The sequence below is a fragment of the Aquarana catesbeiana genome, linkage group LG05 (genome assembly GCF_042186555.1).
Source record: "Aquarana catesbeiana isolate 2022-GZ linkage group LG05, ASM4218655v1, whole genome shotgun sequence".
NCBI classification, from domain to species: domain Eukaryota; kingdom Metazoa; phylum Chordata; class Amphibia; order Anura; family Ranidae; genus Aquarana; species Aquarana catesbeiana.
The window spans coordinates 160,519,417-160,537,753 of NC_133328.1; the positions used below are offsets into that span (position 1 = coordinate 160,519,417).

Below are 18,337 nucleotides of genomic sequence, written 5' to 3' on the forward strand. Positions count from 1 at the left end.
ATTTTGGAAAAGTTGAACTTTGTAAGTTCCAGTTATGCAAGTTCTGTTTTAGAACATGCCTGTTTGTGAAAAAAAACTAAAAAAAAAAAAACGCACATGAATGTGCACAGATAAAAAAAATTAAAAACAAAACAATGTGTGGTTTCTTATTTCAATGCTCAATACCAGTATATTTGTTAAGTTGGTGTAGTTACATTGACAGTGTACTCTAAAATGTGTGTAGCCGAGACACAGCACAATATAATAGTTAACTCAAAGTGAGATTGTCACCTCATGTTGCAAATCAGGTTGGTTTGCACTAGTGACAAAAATGACAAAGATCAAGGCTATTTGCAAAACTAGTAAACACAGACAACAGTAGTTCAAAGGAAATATTATTTTATTACTAAGTCAAATAATTAATCAGCAAGTAAATTTTGCTGCCAGGGCACTGCCCCTCTACCGACAAAGTAGTCCATATATTGTTCACGGACAAGACAGGCATTCCGGGAACCCAAACCAGCACGTGCACTTTCCAGAGCTGGCATCACAGCCTCTTCAGCTGGTCGGGAAAAAGGCTCATCACTTTGCCCTGAGGCAATGTAGCTGGAAGCATTCCTCCTTTAAAAAATTATGGAGGATGCAGCAGCATAAAACTACATGATTAATTGTATATTCTTCCAAGTTAATGGCAGTTAAAAAGAGCCTAAACCTACTGGAAAGAATGCCAAATGCATTTTCCACGACCCTTCGGGCACGGGAGAGGCGATAGTTGAATATTCTTTGTTCGGGGGTGAGGTTCCTCATTGGAAACGGTTTTAGAATATGTTCCCCCAAAGAAAAGGCCTCATCTGCCACAAAGACAACATTTAGTTACATTTGGCAAATGTAAGGTCCCTTTTTGTAGATGATCAAAAATTCTGTGCGCATCATCACACCTCCATCAGAGTGGCATCCATTCATCCCAACATCAACATAAAGAAACTCATAGTTAGCTGACACACCACAGCAAGTAGAACTATGCTGCAAAACCCTTTATAATTAAAATAATATGAGCCCGAGTTTGGTGGTGGGACTATCTTCACATGTTTGCCATCAATGGCACCTCCACAGTTGAGGAAATTCCATAAATTGTCAAACTGGGCCGCCACATCCTTCCATTGCTGGGTGTTTGAAGGAAACTGTGGAGTCAAACAAATAAAAAAAATTAAGACTTGAGCACATAAAATTGCAACCATATTTGACACAAACATTGTGGGGCAACATAATATTATAACATTTAAATGTGTGTTTACAAAAAAAGGATAAGTTATAATTATATGCTCCCTCACCCCCTCTGGTGGCACATTCTAAAAATGTTAGGGGGAGGGAGTTGAATAGGTAGCTGTTTTTGACAAGTAAACCTCTACACTTCCATGAGAGCTAAATGCATTAAAAATTAAGTTTATTTTTGCCTGACCATCCATCTTTAGAAGATTGGCAGGCCAGTGGACAGGTAAGAAGTGGCATAAGCCACAAATAAGAATGCACATTATCCAAATCTATACACATTTTGAGATACATCGGACAAAATAATAACAATGTTCGTTAATTATGATTATTCGTTATGATAAAGTTAAAAACCCAGGAAGTCAGCACAGCACAGGGATGGTGGGAGCCCCTCATAATGAAAACAGCACAGGGATGGTGTGAGCCCCTCATAATGAAAACCGCACAGGGATGGTGGGAGCCCCTCATAATGAATGCAGCACAGGGATGGTGGGAGCCCCTCATAATGCTAAATACATCATAACGAATGTATAATTTGGACCTTTTGAAGGTAATCAGGCAGGCCCTTGCACTACATGCTTTTGAGAATCTAGACAGCAATCTTAACTCAAAAAATAAGGTATACTGTGTATGCGTTTATCAAAATCAGCATATAGAGTAGATCTATCAGTTGACTCTGTTTTTTTTTTTTTTTTTTTTTTTTTTTTTTGGTGGGGGGGTGGGATAAGTGTTTGCACCACCAAAAAGGGACTCTTGCACTCTGCATGAATTTAAAGGACAGGAATAAGATTGGGACACATTTTAGGGGGTGTTTGGGGTAAACATAAAAATGAAGCATAAAAAATACAGTGTTAAGTTACTAGGCTAGGTGTGTATGGGCCCAGGGTAGCATGCTGGGGAGGTTAGTGAAGGAAAATATGCATGTAGGCCACCAAAAAGGTTACAGCATGCATAAGGACAAAGAGGACATTCATTCACAGCATATTACAAAAATGGGAAGGATGGAATACAAAATTTAGAAAATACATTAGAAAACATGAAGGTGATATTAAAGCAAATCACTTACATGAATATAGTCCTTCTGCAGGACTTGGATAATAGCACTACATGTCTCAGAATTAATCACTCCCAGAGCCTGGGGAGAGATACCAGTGGTAAACTTGATATCCTGGAGACTCCTCCCTGTCGCCAAATAGCGTAAGGTGGCTATGAGCCTTTGTTCTGCCGGAAAGCAGCCCTCATGCAGGTGTCCTGCTTCATGATATAGGGGGACAGCAAGGACATTAGTTGCTGAAAGCAGGAGTCCGTCATCCGGACTTAATTCCGATAATCATTAGGATTATTCTCCTGCAGCTCACGCAGCAAGTGCATATGGCTAAACTGGTCACGATTAAGTAGCCAAGTTTTGGCCCAAATACTCCTCATCCTACTACTCAGATTATTCCTGGACCGGGCTGCAGTCACAGCAAGAACTCCAAGCCCATAAACAGCACGCTCTTTCCTAGGATTGCGCAACATGGCTGGTTGCCCTACAAACGGTCGGAAATGCAAAGTAACGCATGGAACTGGAAACCGCGAATCTGCACTGACCAAACGTCTACTAATTACAAATTAGCAGAAGGAGCCCGAAGGGTGACGCCGGAGAATTGAACGTCTTCTTTTGAAGTGTCGTCAGTACGTTGTAACATCACTAGGTTCGTGTTTGTTGCCTAAAAGTCCGACCGTCTGTATGCAATACAAGTTCAGAGACAACGTCCTTTGTACAAAAATCCACGGGAAAGTTTGTACAAGGTCCGATCGTGTGTATGGGGCTTTACATACAGCTAAAAAGATCATTGTGAGTGGAGTAGAACCCGGAGATAAGCATGCATTACCAGATCGGAGCTCATTCAGCTGCAGTTCAAGGAATTCTTAGCAACTGCTGCAGGAACCTTGGGGTTTCACAGAACCCTGGTAGAGAATGGCTGGTATAAAGTATCTCCATTTTACTGATAATAACAATCACATATAAGTGCAGAGTTAGACATAGCATCCATTTTCTGTTTCAATCATTTTTATTGTTTTGGAGAAAACATAGCATCCATTTTATAGCTACAGTGGGTAGGAGCTCCGTAAAACATAGAAGTTCATTTTGAGTCAGGCTTGACACACCAAGCCAAATTGGAAAGGTTGGCAATGTATAATGATGAAGCAGGAGGAAGGGTTCTTAGACTGACTTGAAAAATATCATTTTGAATGGATCAATAAAAGAATATTCAAGGAGAGGACATACAATTGCATCTCTGTATGCTTCATCATAACAACTTGGTGTATACAACAGGATTGGTACCCCAAAGACATCGTGATGGAGCCCTCTAAAACACTAAGCTTCCCAGTGTGTCCCAGAGTGCAGGCCATAGACACAGCTTTCTACAGACATAAGGTCTGATCGTGTGTTTTCTAGGTGGACAAGAAGTTATATTGTCCAAACTCCAAAAGAGTGATCATGGTTCTTAGATGGTGGGGCCAAACTGTGGAGAGAGAAGGTTTTTGGGGTTCCTTAAGTATTATGAAGTAACTTAATTAGCATACTCCAAGATGAGTAGATAAAGAACAATCTTAGGGGGCATACACATGGGCCAAATATCGGGTGGCAACGGCCGGTTCAATAAAAACCAGCCGACGTTTGGCCCAAATATCGGGTGGCAACGGCCGGTTCAATAAAAACTGGCCGACATTTGGCCTGTTTGTTAGGCCAGCTTCTGTCGAAGGGGCATGACTGGAAAAGGTCTGCCGATCGGCATCCGATCAGCGGGGCAGTCCCCCTGTCAGAACTCAATAGCTCAGCAGGGGTGATCACTGTACTAACATTGGATATTTAGTACAGTGGTTCCTCCCAAGCGCTTCAGTTTTTTTTTTGTTCGGCCTGCTGGTCCATCCCAAGCTGGACCAATGTAATTATGAATAAAATAACATGGAATTCTTTTTTAACTGTCTGCCTGTTATGGAAAGCCAGCCACAATGTTGTTTTAGCTAAACAGGGACAGTCTTTCTTATCTTTTTACCATGGAGGAACCCTTAAAATAATTTTGAAGGATTCAGGAAACCATTGACAAAAAATATTATATCTACAGCTTACAGTTACAATGGAGATTAGTGTAGTTCTCATAATTTGGACGTCAATGGGAAGAATGTTCCTTACATTGGTGGTCAATGGGAAAAACATTCTACTCACAGATACTGCTAACCTGATTACTGGTGCCATTAGTTACCCAGGGCCGTCTTTAAGGCAGGGCAAAAGGGGCAGATACCCTGGGCCCCATCATTGTTGTGGAGTCCAAATCAACTGCCTCATACTTGCCAACTATTCCAGTTTAATTCCCTTGTCCCTTGAAGTTTTAGTCAAGGTGTGTCCCGATATCTCAGTGTGAAGTTCTGTTATGCTTGAAAGTCCTGCCTATAACTGTGGTGATTAAGCCTAACATCAGCTTGTTCTACAATGGTAAGCAAATTTCCCCTTACATTGGTGATCAGTGTAAATCCCTTCTTACATCGATGGTTACTGTGAATGCTTCTATTACATTGGTGGTCAGTGTAAATCCCCATTACATTGGTGGCCAGTGTAGAAACTCCTCTTTATATTGGTAATCAGTAAAAAAAAAAAATCCAAACTTGCATTTGTGATCAGTTTTGAATCCTCCCTTACATTGGTGGTCCATGTAGAAGCTCCCTTTAAATTGGTGGTGAGTGTAAATCCCCACTTACATTGGTGGCGCATATCATGGACCATCTTCTGACCTCCCCCGAAGTCACTCGGTCCGTCTCGTGATCACAGCATATGGACATACGTACAAGGCGCTCCAAGCAGGACAAGGATGATCCAAGCCTCATGCCGCGTACACACGAGCGGACTTTACAGCAGACTTGGTCTGGGGTACCGGATTTCGTCGGACAATTCGATCGTGTGTGGGCTCCAGCGGACTTTGTTTTCTCAAAAGTTGGACGGACTTAGATTTGAAACATGTTTCAAATCTATCCGACGGACTCGAGTCCGGTCGAAAAGTCAGCTCGTCTGTATGCTAGTTCGACGGACAAAAAGCCACGCTAGGGCAGCTATTGGCTACTGGCTATGAACTTCCTTATTTAAGTCCGGTCGTACGTCATCACGTACGAATTAGTCAGACTTTGGTTGATTGTGTGTAGGCAAGTCCATTCATTCAGAAAGTCCGTCGTAAAGTCCGTTGAAAAGTCCACCGGGCAAAGTCTGCCGTAAAGTCCGCTCGTGTGTACGCAGCATTATTCTGAAACAGGAGGTTGGTCCTATTGCACAGGATTAACCAGCCAAGTATCTCTCACATGACATAGTAAGGCCAATCCCAGACAACCTGGGCAGCCATACGACATGGGAAAAAATCAAGTCAAGTCTCTTAATGCGTCCCAGGGTTCATGGCGCCAAATGTACAAGTCCACAGCCGCTCAAAACACCACCTGGAGGTCTGAAAGACAATAACATCCAGATGGACTGCGTGAAAACGGAAGAAGATAAAATGTACTAGATAATCAATAAACATATAATTCTGAGCGGGTAATAAAGCAATCGGAAAAAATATACATACAGTATCTCACAAAAGTGAGTACACCCCTCACACTTTTGCAAATATTTTATTATATCTTTTCATGTGACAACATTGAAGAAATTACACTTTGCTATAATGTAATGTAGTGAGTGTACAGCTTGTATAACAGTGTAAATTTGCTGTCCCCTCAAAATAACTCAACACACAGCCATTAATGTCTAAACCGCTGGCAACAAAAGTGAGTACACCCCTAATTGAAAATGTCCAAATTGAGCCCAATTAGCCATTTTCCCTCCCTGGTGTCATGTGACTCGTTAGTGGTACAAGGTCTCAGGTGTGAATGGGGAGCAGGTGTGTTAAATTTGGTGTTATCGCTCTCACTCTCTCATACTGGTCACTGGAACTTCAACATGGCACAGAACTCTCTGAGGAACTGAAAAAAAAATTGTTGCTCTACATAAAGATGGCTTAGGCTATAAGAAGATTGCCAAGACCCTGAAACTGAGCTGCAGCATGGTGGTCAACATCATACAGCAATTTACCATGACTAGTTACACTCAGAACAGGCCTCGCCATGGTCGACCAATGAAGTTGAGTGCACGTGCTCAGCCTCATATCCAGAGTTTGTCTTTGGGAGATAGATGTATGAGTGCTGCCAGCATTTCTGCAGAGGCTGATGGGGTGGGGGGTCAGCCTGCCAGTGCTCAGACCATACGCTGCACACTAAATCAAATTGGTCTGCATGGCTGTCATCCCAGAAGGAAGCCTCTTCTAAAGATGATGCACAAGAAAGCCCGCAAACCGTTTGCTGAAGACAAGCAGACTAAGGACATGATTACTGGAACCATGTTCTGTGGTCTGATGAGACCAAGATAAACTTATTTGGTTCAGATGGTGTCAAGTGTGTGTGGCGGCAACCAGGTGAGAAGTACAAAGACAAGTGTGTCTTGCCTACAGTCAAGCAAGGTGGTGGGAGTGTCATGGTCTGGGGCTGCATGAGTGCTTCCGGTACTGGGGAGCTACAGTTCATTGAGGGAACCATGAATGCCAACATGTACTGTGACATACTGAAGCAGAGCATGATCCCCTCGCTTCAGAGACTGGGCCGCAAGGCAGTATTCCAACATGATAACGACCCCAAACACATGTCCAAGATGACCACTGCATTGCTAAAGAAGCTAAGGGTAAAGGTGATGGACTGGCCAAGCATGTCTCCAGACCTAAACCCTATTGAGCATCTGTGGGACATCCTCAAATGGAAGGTGGAGGAGTGCAAGGTCTCTAACATCCACCAGCTCCATAATGTCATCATGGAGGAGTTGAAGAGGACACTAGTGGCAACCTCTGAAGCTCTGGTGAATTCAATGCCCAAGAGCGTTAAGGCAGTGCTGGAAAATAATGGTGGCCACACAAAATATTGACACTTTAGGCCCAATTTGGACATTTACACTTAGGGGTGTACTTACTTTTGTTGCCAGCAGTTTGGACATTAATGGCTGTGTGTTGAGTTTTTTTGAGGGGACAGCAAATTTACACTGTTATACAAGCTGTACACTTACTACTTTACATTGCAGCAAAGTGTCATTTCTTCAGTGTTGTTACATGAAAAGATATCATAGAATATTTACAAAAATGTGAGGCATGTACTCATTTTTGTGAGATACTGTATATTATTAACATTGAATCTCAGAAAAAACAGATGGATCACAAATAATGAACAATATATAAAATAATTAATAAAAATTAAAATGAATTGAATGTACAAAGAGCACATGGCTAAAACAAGGCTTGATTTATGAAACAATTTATGTCCCAGTCTACGTTCAAACCGAACGGTGAGTAGGACCGTAACTCATTAATCCAGTAAGTTTCAAGACGGGACACCCACCTTAAACAGGAATCACCCCTCCAATGTGAAACAAACTTGTCTATTATTTGGAACCGACGCCTTATAGGGTTTTTATTGTGGTGTTCCAAATAATGACGAGAGACACTGTGATTAGTACAACCATTACGAATATTTGCCAAATGTTCGTTAACCCTCACTGAAAAAATCCTGATGGTACGGCCCACATCTTGCTTATTACAAGGGTAAGTGAGGAGGTAAACTATATACCTAGTGGCACAGGTAGTGAAGTGTTTCATTTTATAGTTACGCAGGGTTGAAGTGGATGAGAAAGTGTCGGTTTTACGTTTCCCGTATATGTTATGGAGGCATACGTTACACTTCCGACAAGGGAAGTAACCTTTGCATTGGTGGAAAAAAGTTGGAGTCTTAGGTGGATCAATTACATTGGGAGCAATTTCTCCTTGTATGGATCTGGCACCCCGGAACACGACCCCAGAGCGTTCAGGGAAAGCCGTACCCAAAACTCTATCGTTCAATAAAACTCTCCAGTGCTTACTAATAATCTTTTTTATTTGTTGTATTGCGAAAGCTGTATGAAAAGACCATTTGAATTAGTTTTCTCGAAGAGGTTTGGGGTTCTCTTTTAGCAGATCTCCTCTGTCAGTATTCATAACCCTACCAATATCTCTATCGAGGTTGGCGTGTTTATAACCTTTTTCTAGAAATTTTTTTTTTAAATTCCAGCTTGACATAAGAAATCAGCTGTATTCCTGCAATTGCTTCGTAATCAAAGGAATTCAACCACGTGGGATGGAAGTTAACCACTGATCGTGATGGCATTTATCGACATCGGTATGTAGCCATTACGGTCCGTGGGCTTAAAATACATTTTAAACACAAGACCGTCCTTGGCATTATTCACTGATATCTCAAGGTCCATGAAATGAATATTAGTCTGACTCATCTCATATTTTAGAGAGATGCCCCTGGTGTTATCATTCAACATGGACATGAACTCCTGCAGAGATTCAGAACCCCCCTTCCAAAGGAGGAGGATGTCGTCTATGTATCTAAACCAAAAGACCAATTCAGGTCTCCTGGGAACATAGACGACATCCTCCTCCCACTGGGCTATGAATAAATTTGCCAGACTTGGGGCGTATTTAGCCCCCAAAGCCACCTTAATTTGTATATAAAACTGGTGTAGAAGTGTCACCTTACATTGGTGGTCAGTACAAATCTCCTTGACAATGGTTGTCAGTGTAAATTCCCCCTTACATGGAGGTCATTGTATATTCCCCTTTACACTGGTGGTTGGTGTAAATGCTCCTATTACATTGGTGTCAGTGTAGAAATCCCTCTTTATATTGGTGGGTGGTGTAAAACCCCCCCTCACATTGGTGATCAGTGTAAATCCCCCCTCACGTTGGTGGTCGGTGTAAATCCCCCCTCACATTGGTGGTCATTGTAAATTCCCCATTACATTGGTGGTCAGTGTAGAATCCCCCACTATATACTTGCCGAAGATTTCCAGCTTTGCTCTTCATGATTCAGAATTTGCCACAGTGTACTGCCTCCTAACTAATCCACTCCCATCCCCCCACCACTGCCACTGATCCCATCAACCCCCCAGCATTACCACTGATCACACCCCCTCCCCCAGCATTGCCACTGTTCCAAGGAGTCCTAGGATCCCTAGGAGTTTTTTGTCTATTGATGGGTCCCCTCACCTCCCCAGTCCATGGCGTGCAAGCAGTAAGGAGATGATGTGATGTAACCTTTAGCATCCAATGAGTGAGCAGTAATGATGTGCACTAACCTCTTGCAACCAATCATTGAGCGGTAAGGATATGCAGTAACCTCTAGCAACCAATCAGTGAGCCGTAATAATGTGCGGTAACCTTTAGCAACCAATTAGTAAGTGGTAAGGATGTCCAATAACCTCTAGCATCCAATCAGTGAGCAGCGTTGATGTACAGTAATCTCTAGAAACCAATCAACAAGCAGAAGTCATGTGCGGTAACCTCTAGCAAATAATCAGTAAGCAATAATGTGTGCCATAACCTCTAGCAGCCAGTCAGTAAGTGTTAATGATACACTGTAACCTCTGGCAACAAATCACAATTGCTGCCTGATCTGATTCAGTAAACTGATTTTGAGTCTAGCTGCTATTTATTGATTGTGTGTCTCAGAGCAGAAGTAGAGTGAAATTGCATGGGGGGGGGGCAAGAAAATGTTTGCCCAGGATCCAATCAATGTTAAAGATGGCCCTGTAGTTACCTACCTGAGAAACCTGAGGAGGTCCTATGCCACTGGATCTATGAAGTGGTGTTGATGTCAGAAACCATCAGAGAGGAGATCCATCCATCACTGCTCACCATTCAAGGAATGCCTAGCAAACCTGTGAAAGAACCCCGAAAAAGAAAGGCTGAGTTAGGACAGCTTCTGTGTTTTTTTCTTAACTATTGTCATCAGGACCAAGGGGTAATCCAAAATATTATCAGAAAAGTAATAGAGATTTATGAATTTAAAAAAAATAATCACAATGGAGGTTGAATCATGACTGTGATCTTTATTTTAAACTTTTAGGTCATTTCACACAGGTGGCACAGGGGTAGTAAAAACATGCAGTTGATCCATGTATTTACCCCCCCCCCCCCCCCCCATCCATCCACTGATATCTTAATACTGCAGCCGGACAGTTTAGTACACATGCTGCACCCCCTGTCAAACTTGCCCACTGAGGTCAATAAGACCGTGTGCCAGCTGCTTGCCTTGTGCTTGCAGGACAGTTTGTCCTGCAAAATCTCCGTTGGGATTAAAAATAAAACAAAAAATGCATTTAGAAGGTGGCAGGTTTACCTCCTGAACGCCTGGCAGCTGCTGCTTTGCCACCAGGGTGTTACAGACTACCAATCATGTGTAAAAACCCTAAGGGCCGTTGTTTTACTGCCCCCTGATCACGACCCTAAATCCAACACAAAGGCTGGGGGGGGGGGTTGTTCACATGCTGTGACCACAGCAGAAATGCCTGCTGAATGCCAATATGCCAGCTGCTGCTATACTGCCCTCTAAAAAGCAATCCACTACAGGTTGTTTTTTCAGAATGGTAAGTGCTACCCTAAAGCCTGGTACACACTAATAGTTTTTTTTCGTTCAACCCAGTGGTGGCCCGTCCATTAGGGGCACCGCCCCCTCTCTCCACTTCACCCCCCTATATGCAATAGATAGATTCATGTATAGTATGAATCTATCCATGGCCATCGCGGCCACCCTTATTCATGCGTTCAACCCCTTTCAGGGCACCGGGTGCATGAATTACAGCAGCTGGGTTTTATTTTTTGAAGCACCTGATTAGAGCCAAAGGCTTTAATAGGCTTCAAAATCGGGTGGGCTTGGGTTGCAGAGGATGCGCTCCGATCCCACCCAGGTGTGTTGCAACAGCGAATGATGATTCGCTGTTCAAACACTGATCCTCAATCCAGCCAATCAGAAGCGGGTGTGAGACTCCCAATTGGCCTCTGAAGAGGAGGGAGAAGACGGAAGCTGCAGCCGCCGTGATGACCCGGAGGACGGGAGGCTGCAGGAGAATAGCGGGAGAACGGGAGGCCGCCGAGCAGAGGAAGCCACCAACAACCAGGGGAAGCCAACTCCGAGTAGGGGAAGCCGCCTCTGAGCAGGGGAAGCCACCGGTGATGGGGAAAGTGCTACCGACTGACCCTTGAGGCATACCGTTTTCCGCCCCCCAAAAAAAATGTCCACTGGCCGCCACTGGTTGAACGAAAAAAAGCTGACAGCTCCGGTCGGGGCCGCTGTACTAATGATCCGACATTAGTACAGCGATCTTCCCCGCTGAGCTGTTGTGTTCTGACAGGGGGACGGCCCCCCACCAGAACACACCGATCAGCGCTCTCAGCTATTGGCTGAGAGCGCTGATCGGGAGCCGGTCGGCTTCTCGTTTTCCAGCATGCTTGTCGGACAGAAGCCGGCCAAAAGGCCGGCTTCTGTCGAACCAGCTGACATACACACAGGCCGAATGTCGGGCGATTTTTATTGAACTGCCTGTTTCCCAAGATTCGGCCGTGTGTACAGGGCTTAAGGCTGGCCACAGATGAGTCTGTTTTCATTCAGCCAGCGGGTTGAATGTAAAAAACTGACCGGATTCCCTTATTCACACATTCCGATGTGATGTCTGTGCAATGCAAGTTCAGCCATACATATTGTATGGCTGAATTCGCATCGCATTTAGACCAAAGTCGTGCCTTCGGTCCCATTTTTTGGTCCGCACCAGAATCGGATATTTTATATGCGATATGCAAACCGGTCCGGGGGTGTCATTAACTTTGTATTGACACCTGCAGCGGTTCGCATAAGGCAGTGTGAACTGAGTTGTATGAGATGCAGGAACCCGTACTGGATTCTCCAGGGTTCTCGCATCACAGCAGTGTGAACCAAGCCTCCAGGTGGATGGGGGAATCCTCCCTACCATCAGAATACACAGCTCAGTCTATAGCATGCAGGGCGGTTGAACAAAAGTCAATCAGTAGATTGACGTCTGTTCAACCAGAGTGGCCATGCATGGACCGAAATTGGGATGGTCCCTGCTGAATCATCAGCAGTGACACCTGTTGTTGATTTGCATTTTGTTTGTTAGCTCATTTTCAGGTTAGGAGGTATATCTTTGATGTTTATTTGCAATGTCACAATGTAATTGTTTCAGTCCTCTGGTTCCTGGCTATATTTGCCATTAGTTACTTCGTTATCTATAGCTTGACAAAGGGCAAGGATTTCTGAAACTTGCTGGAATCTCTATTAGTGAAAGAGCAATACAAATAAGCTATTTACTGAATAAGCAATAAAAGCGGAGACAGCCAAGAAACTGAAATTGATGTATTTAAGGAAAGTTTTCATTAAAAAGTCTCCAAAGCCCAAAGTTTTTTTTTTACACAGAGATTGGCGAAGGATTTAACGCTGTGTCCTTTTAATTTTATTAGCTGGCAGAGATGTGAACCTGAGAGAATAGTTTACAGGTTAATCGGAATGTGAACTGCAGCATAAAGACTTCTATTTAGTGTATATAACAAAAAATATATGTATATGGACAATGTTCATATATACTGTGAATGTTGTTAACATTTTAGGAACAATAACCAAAACAGTAAAATAAACCATTACTATAAAAATCATATATTTAGGGACGGTAGACTCCTGAATCGCACAGGAACGCGGTCTGTGTTCCTGTGCAATTCACTGCGGTGCGTTTTTCAGCTTATTTAAATGGTATGAAATCGCACTGAAGGTGGTGCATCTACTAATTTTCAAAAATTGCACTGCACTGGATCGCTTGGTACAGCATTACCATTCAATCTGGTGCAGGCAAACACACAGCGTTTGCGATCTGCATTTGGGGTGTCATTAGGGATATATTGACACTCAAAGCAGATTGCACACCCAGTGCGTTTTGAATGCGGTGCAGGAAACGCAGATGGATCCCGGGTTTTCTGCACCATGTTCTGGTGTGAACAAGCCCTTATATATGACACATTAGGACTGTCTTGCAAAATATAAGTCATCTAGCAGAGAAGAGGTTTGGGTCAGGTCTCTGGTAAATGAGAGGAATCAACCAATCACATAAAATCCTAATAAAATACATTTACGTTTTTGGTTGTAACATGACAAAATGTGGAAAATTTCAAGGGGTATGAATACTTTTTTAAGGCACTGTAAGCGGACATAGCACAGAATGCAGCTGCGTTCAGAGGTGGTGTTTAGCTGCCTCTGAATATGCAAACTATCTGCCACTGGCTTTCCGTGTGAGGCCCCATTCACGCTTGGTGAATTGAAAAATCACAGGCAGAATCAGCAACTCGCATTTGGGTGCCATTCATTCTAGATGGCACCTCATACAGTGTGCAATTTTGTCGCTAGAGAATCACGTTGCAATCGCAGCAAAATGCGCCTTTAAAACCTTGAGAAGCTCGTCATCCAAAAAGAAGCACAAGCTTCTTTTGGGCGACGAACGTACATAGAGCAACCAATTGAAGTGAATTAGCTGCCCTATGTGGGATACGGGATCACGTGAAAATCACCCACACCAAAGCGCAAGCTGGATCTCCAGTTCTCGCTACACGAAGGGTGAATGGGGCTTGAATGTAGCTATGGAGTGAGTTGGCAGGCCTTTCATTTTGAATACTTTGCCTTCATATGCCACAAAGAAGTAAATGAGCCCTTAATATCTGTCTTTTGGGACATATTCACACCTCAGCATTTGTAGCTTGCAGCTCCAAAACTCAAAAAAATCTATTATTCTCGACGCTCAGGTGTGAATGCAGCCTTAAGCATTCAGGGAAAGTGTACCAAACTATGAAAAGCTCTATAATCCTGTCTGGAAAGAAATACCACCACAGAAGATGGTTTCCTCAGCAGCTCATTAGTGTTAGTGGTAGTCTGTAGATGGAGGCCTGAAGTCCAGGACTGTCAGGGATCAGAACCTCTATCCAGTGTGCAGGCAGTGAGCACCTGTCCTGGTTTTTCTCCTCACCTTCCCTACAAATCTCCCTTCCCTCCCCAGCTAGGAGTGTGATCATTGCAGGCTGCCATGTCTGCAGGCAAAGCCCCGCCAGCTGTGTATGATAAGTGGCATCACCCCCCTTCCAGGTGCTGGGGACCTCATTTCATCATCACCCGCTCTCCATTCCTTGCACCCTCAAGCCTCACATTCAACTTTGAAGATGAGGAGATTTATGAGAATGCAAACAAAGGTACATATTGTGTGTACTCAGCAGACCGTCTACCTGAGCAGTGCCCTGCCCCATGTGTGGAGGAGGAGGGAGGGGGGAAGTGACTGTCCCTTTGTGTAGTGTGATGGGTGCAGTGCCAGGGACATGAGAGGAGCACAGCTCCCAGATCACATCACTTGTCAGGAGTGTGCAGTCCTTGTGTGATCTTTATACAGGGGGAGATGTGCTGTATACAAGACTTGTAAAGTGTACTTGGCCTCTCTACAGGGGAGATGGAGGAGGGAAGAGCCCGTTCCCACACCGTCACCACCACCACCAGCTCCTACTCTGACACCTTTACCACCACTGCCAGCTTCTCCTATGACAGGAACTTCCTCGCCACTGCCCCAGGACTGCTGCTGTTGGCAGAGATCGTGAGTACACATCCGCCTACTATTTATATATGTCTATGTATACTGTGCCACGGCGACATCTCTATGTACAGACAAAACGTTTTGCTTTTGTTTTGGACAGGGAAGGGTTACAACCCCTGCCAGGTAATTTCTCTGCTGGCCATTTCTTCTATGGCGTCATGCACAGGGCATAAGCCCCCGTGAACTCCTTTTCCCTGGCAGGAGACAAGCTACTCAAAAAACACGTCTAAGGCTTCATGTACACGGGACGTTTTTACAACCTCTCCTGAACGATTTAACTTGACAGATAGTAACCGATGTTTAAATCATCCGTTTAGCTGCGTGTGCGTTTAAAAGTGGGTTTAAAAAAAAAAAAATTTCAAATGGCCAAAAATGAAAAACGCCTGTAAAATAAACACGACTTACCGCGTTTAGAAGCATTTCAAATGCCTCTGAACATCCGTCCTGAACGCTTTTTCTTCCTCCCCTTCTTCTTCTCCCTTTTTTTTTTTTTTTTTTTTTTTTTTTTTTTTTATAGTGTAAGGGAGTGTTATAACACCTGTCAGTTTTATTTTTACCATTTGTATCCCATTGGGGAGATTTCCCTTCACTTCCTGTTTTTTTTCTTCTATGGCACAGAGGAAAATTGAGAGGAAGTTTCTTCAAAGTGAAGGAATCCCTGGTTGTCACCAGAATCAGTGTCCCCATTTTGTTTCTCCCCTATTACTGCTTGGGGATGATGCAAAATTTGGGATTGTTCTTTTCCTTTCAGTAATAAAGGTATACACGACAAATAGAGAGAGTGAATCGCCCTAAAGGGGACACAGAAAGCAATAAAAACCTGACAGGTGTATTTAGATGTTATTGCTGTCTGTGTCCCGTTTAGGGAGATTTAACCCTATTTATCCAGTATACCATTGTCATCGAAAATAAAAAAAAAAACAAAAAAAACAAATGGGTTGACACCAGAACAGTAGTGTGATTTATATATAATATATATATATATATATATATATATATATATATATATATATATATATATATATGTGTGTTTATCAGCTCCTCCTTATATTTACAGGACATCTTGCATTCTGTGAAATATAATACAAGACAATCACTCAATGGATGAGGTGCCAGGTGACTAACCATTCAACCCTCGATAACACTGTCCCGAGACCAGGCGTGCAGTCATTTGAACAATCAAACATGAACCACTTCCGGCCCACCCACCTTCGATTATACATTGGTACATCGGATAGCTGCCATAACTGGTAGATTCTTAAACAGCGGGCGGTCTGCTTCTAGATAAAAGTGGTCTCCGCAGCAAATTCACCGCAAGATCACTTTTATCGGCGGCGTAAGAAGTGCCAAACCCCCCCTCCCATCGCGTTCCGGTCATCCCTGCCGCTTACCGAAGCAGCGGAGATGATCCGATCCTTTTCCCCTCTGAGGGACTGTGTGGAGTGAGGGAATGATGGCCCCCACTCGACTCAATGACATTGGATGACGGAAGCGACGTCAAACGTCACTTCCGCCCAACGGCTTTAAAGGGACTTTTTTTTAAATTATTATTATTATTATTCATTTATTTTCTTTCAATTGCATTTAAGTGTAAATGTGAGATCTGAGGTCTTTTTGACACCAGATCTTCCATTAAAGAGGTCCTGTCATACTTTTTTTTTTTTTTTTTTTTCCTATTACTATTAAGGAATGTTTACAGTGATCCCCAATTTTTTTTTTTTTTTTTAAAGGGACAAAAAAAAATACATTTTTAAAGCGCCCCGTGCTCTCGGGCAGAAGCGAACGAATACGTAAGTCGTACCCCCATATGTAAACTGTTCAAACCACACATGTGAGGTATCGTCGCGATCGTTCGAACGAGAGCAATAATTCTAGCAAAAGTGTAATAAAAAATGATTTCGCGCTATGAAAATCTATCACCTCAAAATAAAGTGCATACAATAATTGGAAATTCCTTAAACGTGCGATATTTAAAAGTGCTCCATAGTGCAATGAATAATCCACAAAGGTGCTATGTGCATCAAAATGAAGAATGGTTAAAAATTAATAAAAAGTTCATATTGTGCATCAATGTTCAAAGTCTATATTGTGCTGTTCCACTGGGGTCATTTAATAAGGGTGGAAAATAATAATAATCTTGAGGTTAATGATCCGGTGGCACCGGGCTCTCTAGACTCTCACCTTAGATAAAATTATTATGGGCATCAAAACCAAGTTCTTTGTGATGTAATGATGTTGAGGTGGAACTTCTCTGGTGCTGTAGCGATTCCTCTGCTTAACAGTACCTATGAGATGTAGGAACAAAGAGGGGTTGCCCACCTGGGCTCCACCAGTCCGGTGGTGTAAACAGGAAGGGGAGAGAGAAAAGATGCCTCCAATGGTGTAGTAAGTTTAAAAAGGATAGCTATTTATTAAAAATCAAGTGGTCTCTTACATGTTAAAAACAGCATTTAGAGTAAAAAGGTTGAGGATCGGCGTTTGAGGCGCCTCCTTACTAGTTTCCGGTTTCGTCTGTGCTCGGCCACGCCCTACGCGTTACGTCACCGCTCGTGACTTCAACAGTTGAAGTGACGAACGGTGACGTAACGCGTAGGGCGTGGCCGAGCACAGACGAAACCGGAAACTAGTAAGGAGGCGTCTCAAACGCCGCTCCTCAACCTTTTTACTCTAAATGCTGTTTTTAACTTGTTAACATGTAAGAGACCACTTGATTTTTAATAAATAGCTATCCTTTTTAAACTTACTACACCATTGGAGGCATCTTTTCTCTCTCCCCTTCCTGTTTACACCACCGGACTGGTGGAGCCTAGGTGGGCAACCCCTCTTTGTTCCTACATCTCATAGGTACTGTTAAGCAGAGGAATCGCTACAGCACCAGAGAAGTTCCACCTCAACATCATTACATCACAAAGAACAAAGAACTTGGTTTTGATGCCCATAATAATTTTATCTAAGGTGAGAGTCTAGAGAGCCCGGTGCCACCGGATCATTAACCTCAAGATTATTATTATTTTCCACCCTTATTAAATGACCCCAGTGGAACAGCACAATATAGACTTTGAACATTGATGCACAATATGAACTTTTTATTAATTTTTATCCATTCTTCATTTTGATGCACATAGCACCTTTGTGGATTATTCATTGCACTATGGAGCACTTTTAAATATCGCACGTTTAAGGAATTTCCAATTATTGTATGCACTTTATTTTGAGGTGATAGATTTTCATAGCGCGAAATCATTTTTTATTACATTTATGCTGAGTGAAAGTGAACACTTTAGATTTTGCTGCAGTCCATAGAGACATCATCACCGCTCACTTGCATTATCTTGCACATATATATTTTTTTATCATTTGGGATTTTAGTCTATTAGAGAAATATCTACACAACCTTCAACTCAATTTAGCGCGAGGGATCACATCATATAATTCTAGCAAAAGACTTCCTCTGTAACTCAACTGGTAACCTGTAGAAATTTTTTAACGTCGCCTATGGAGATTTCTAGGGGGCGACATTTATTGCCATTC

At 42.9% G+C, this 18,337-nt stretch overlaps 1 protein-coding gene and 1 long non-coding RNA gene across 4 annotated transcripts in view; one reads left to right on the plus strand and one right to left on the minus strand.

Annotated features, from left to right (window-relative positions):
• The window catches only part of CMTM8 (CKLF like MARVEL transmembrane domain containing 8), a 136,386-nt gene that overhangs the window by 27,601 nt on the left and 90,448 nt on the right, over positions 1–18,337 (plus strand). Inside the window, exon 2 of one of the 3 annotated variants that reach the window (XM_073630294.1) lies at positions 14,661–14,806. The exons of 1 other annotated variant lie outside the window; for it this stretch is intronic. In XM_073630294.1, the coding sequence (XP_073486395.1) occupies positions 14,666–14,806 (141 nt within the window). In that variant the 5' untranslated portion in view covers positions 14,661–14,665. Of the gene's footprint in view, positions 1–14,466; positions 14,807–18,337 lie in introns of those variants that run through there. One more of the 3 variants, XM_073630295.1, reaches the window with a different exon arrangement.
• On the minus strand, positions 532–15,689 carry LOC141144520 (uncharacterized). The gene is made up of 3 exons (XR_012244416.1): positions 15,212–15,689; positions 9,938–10,054; positions 532–1,160 (listed from the first exon to the last, which is right to left on the minus strand). It is a non-coding gene; the product is annotated as an uncharacterized lncRNA (long non-coding RNA).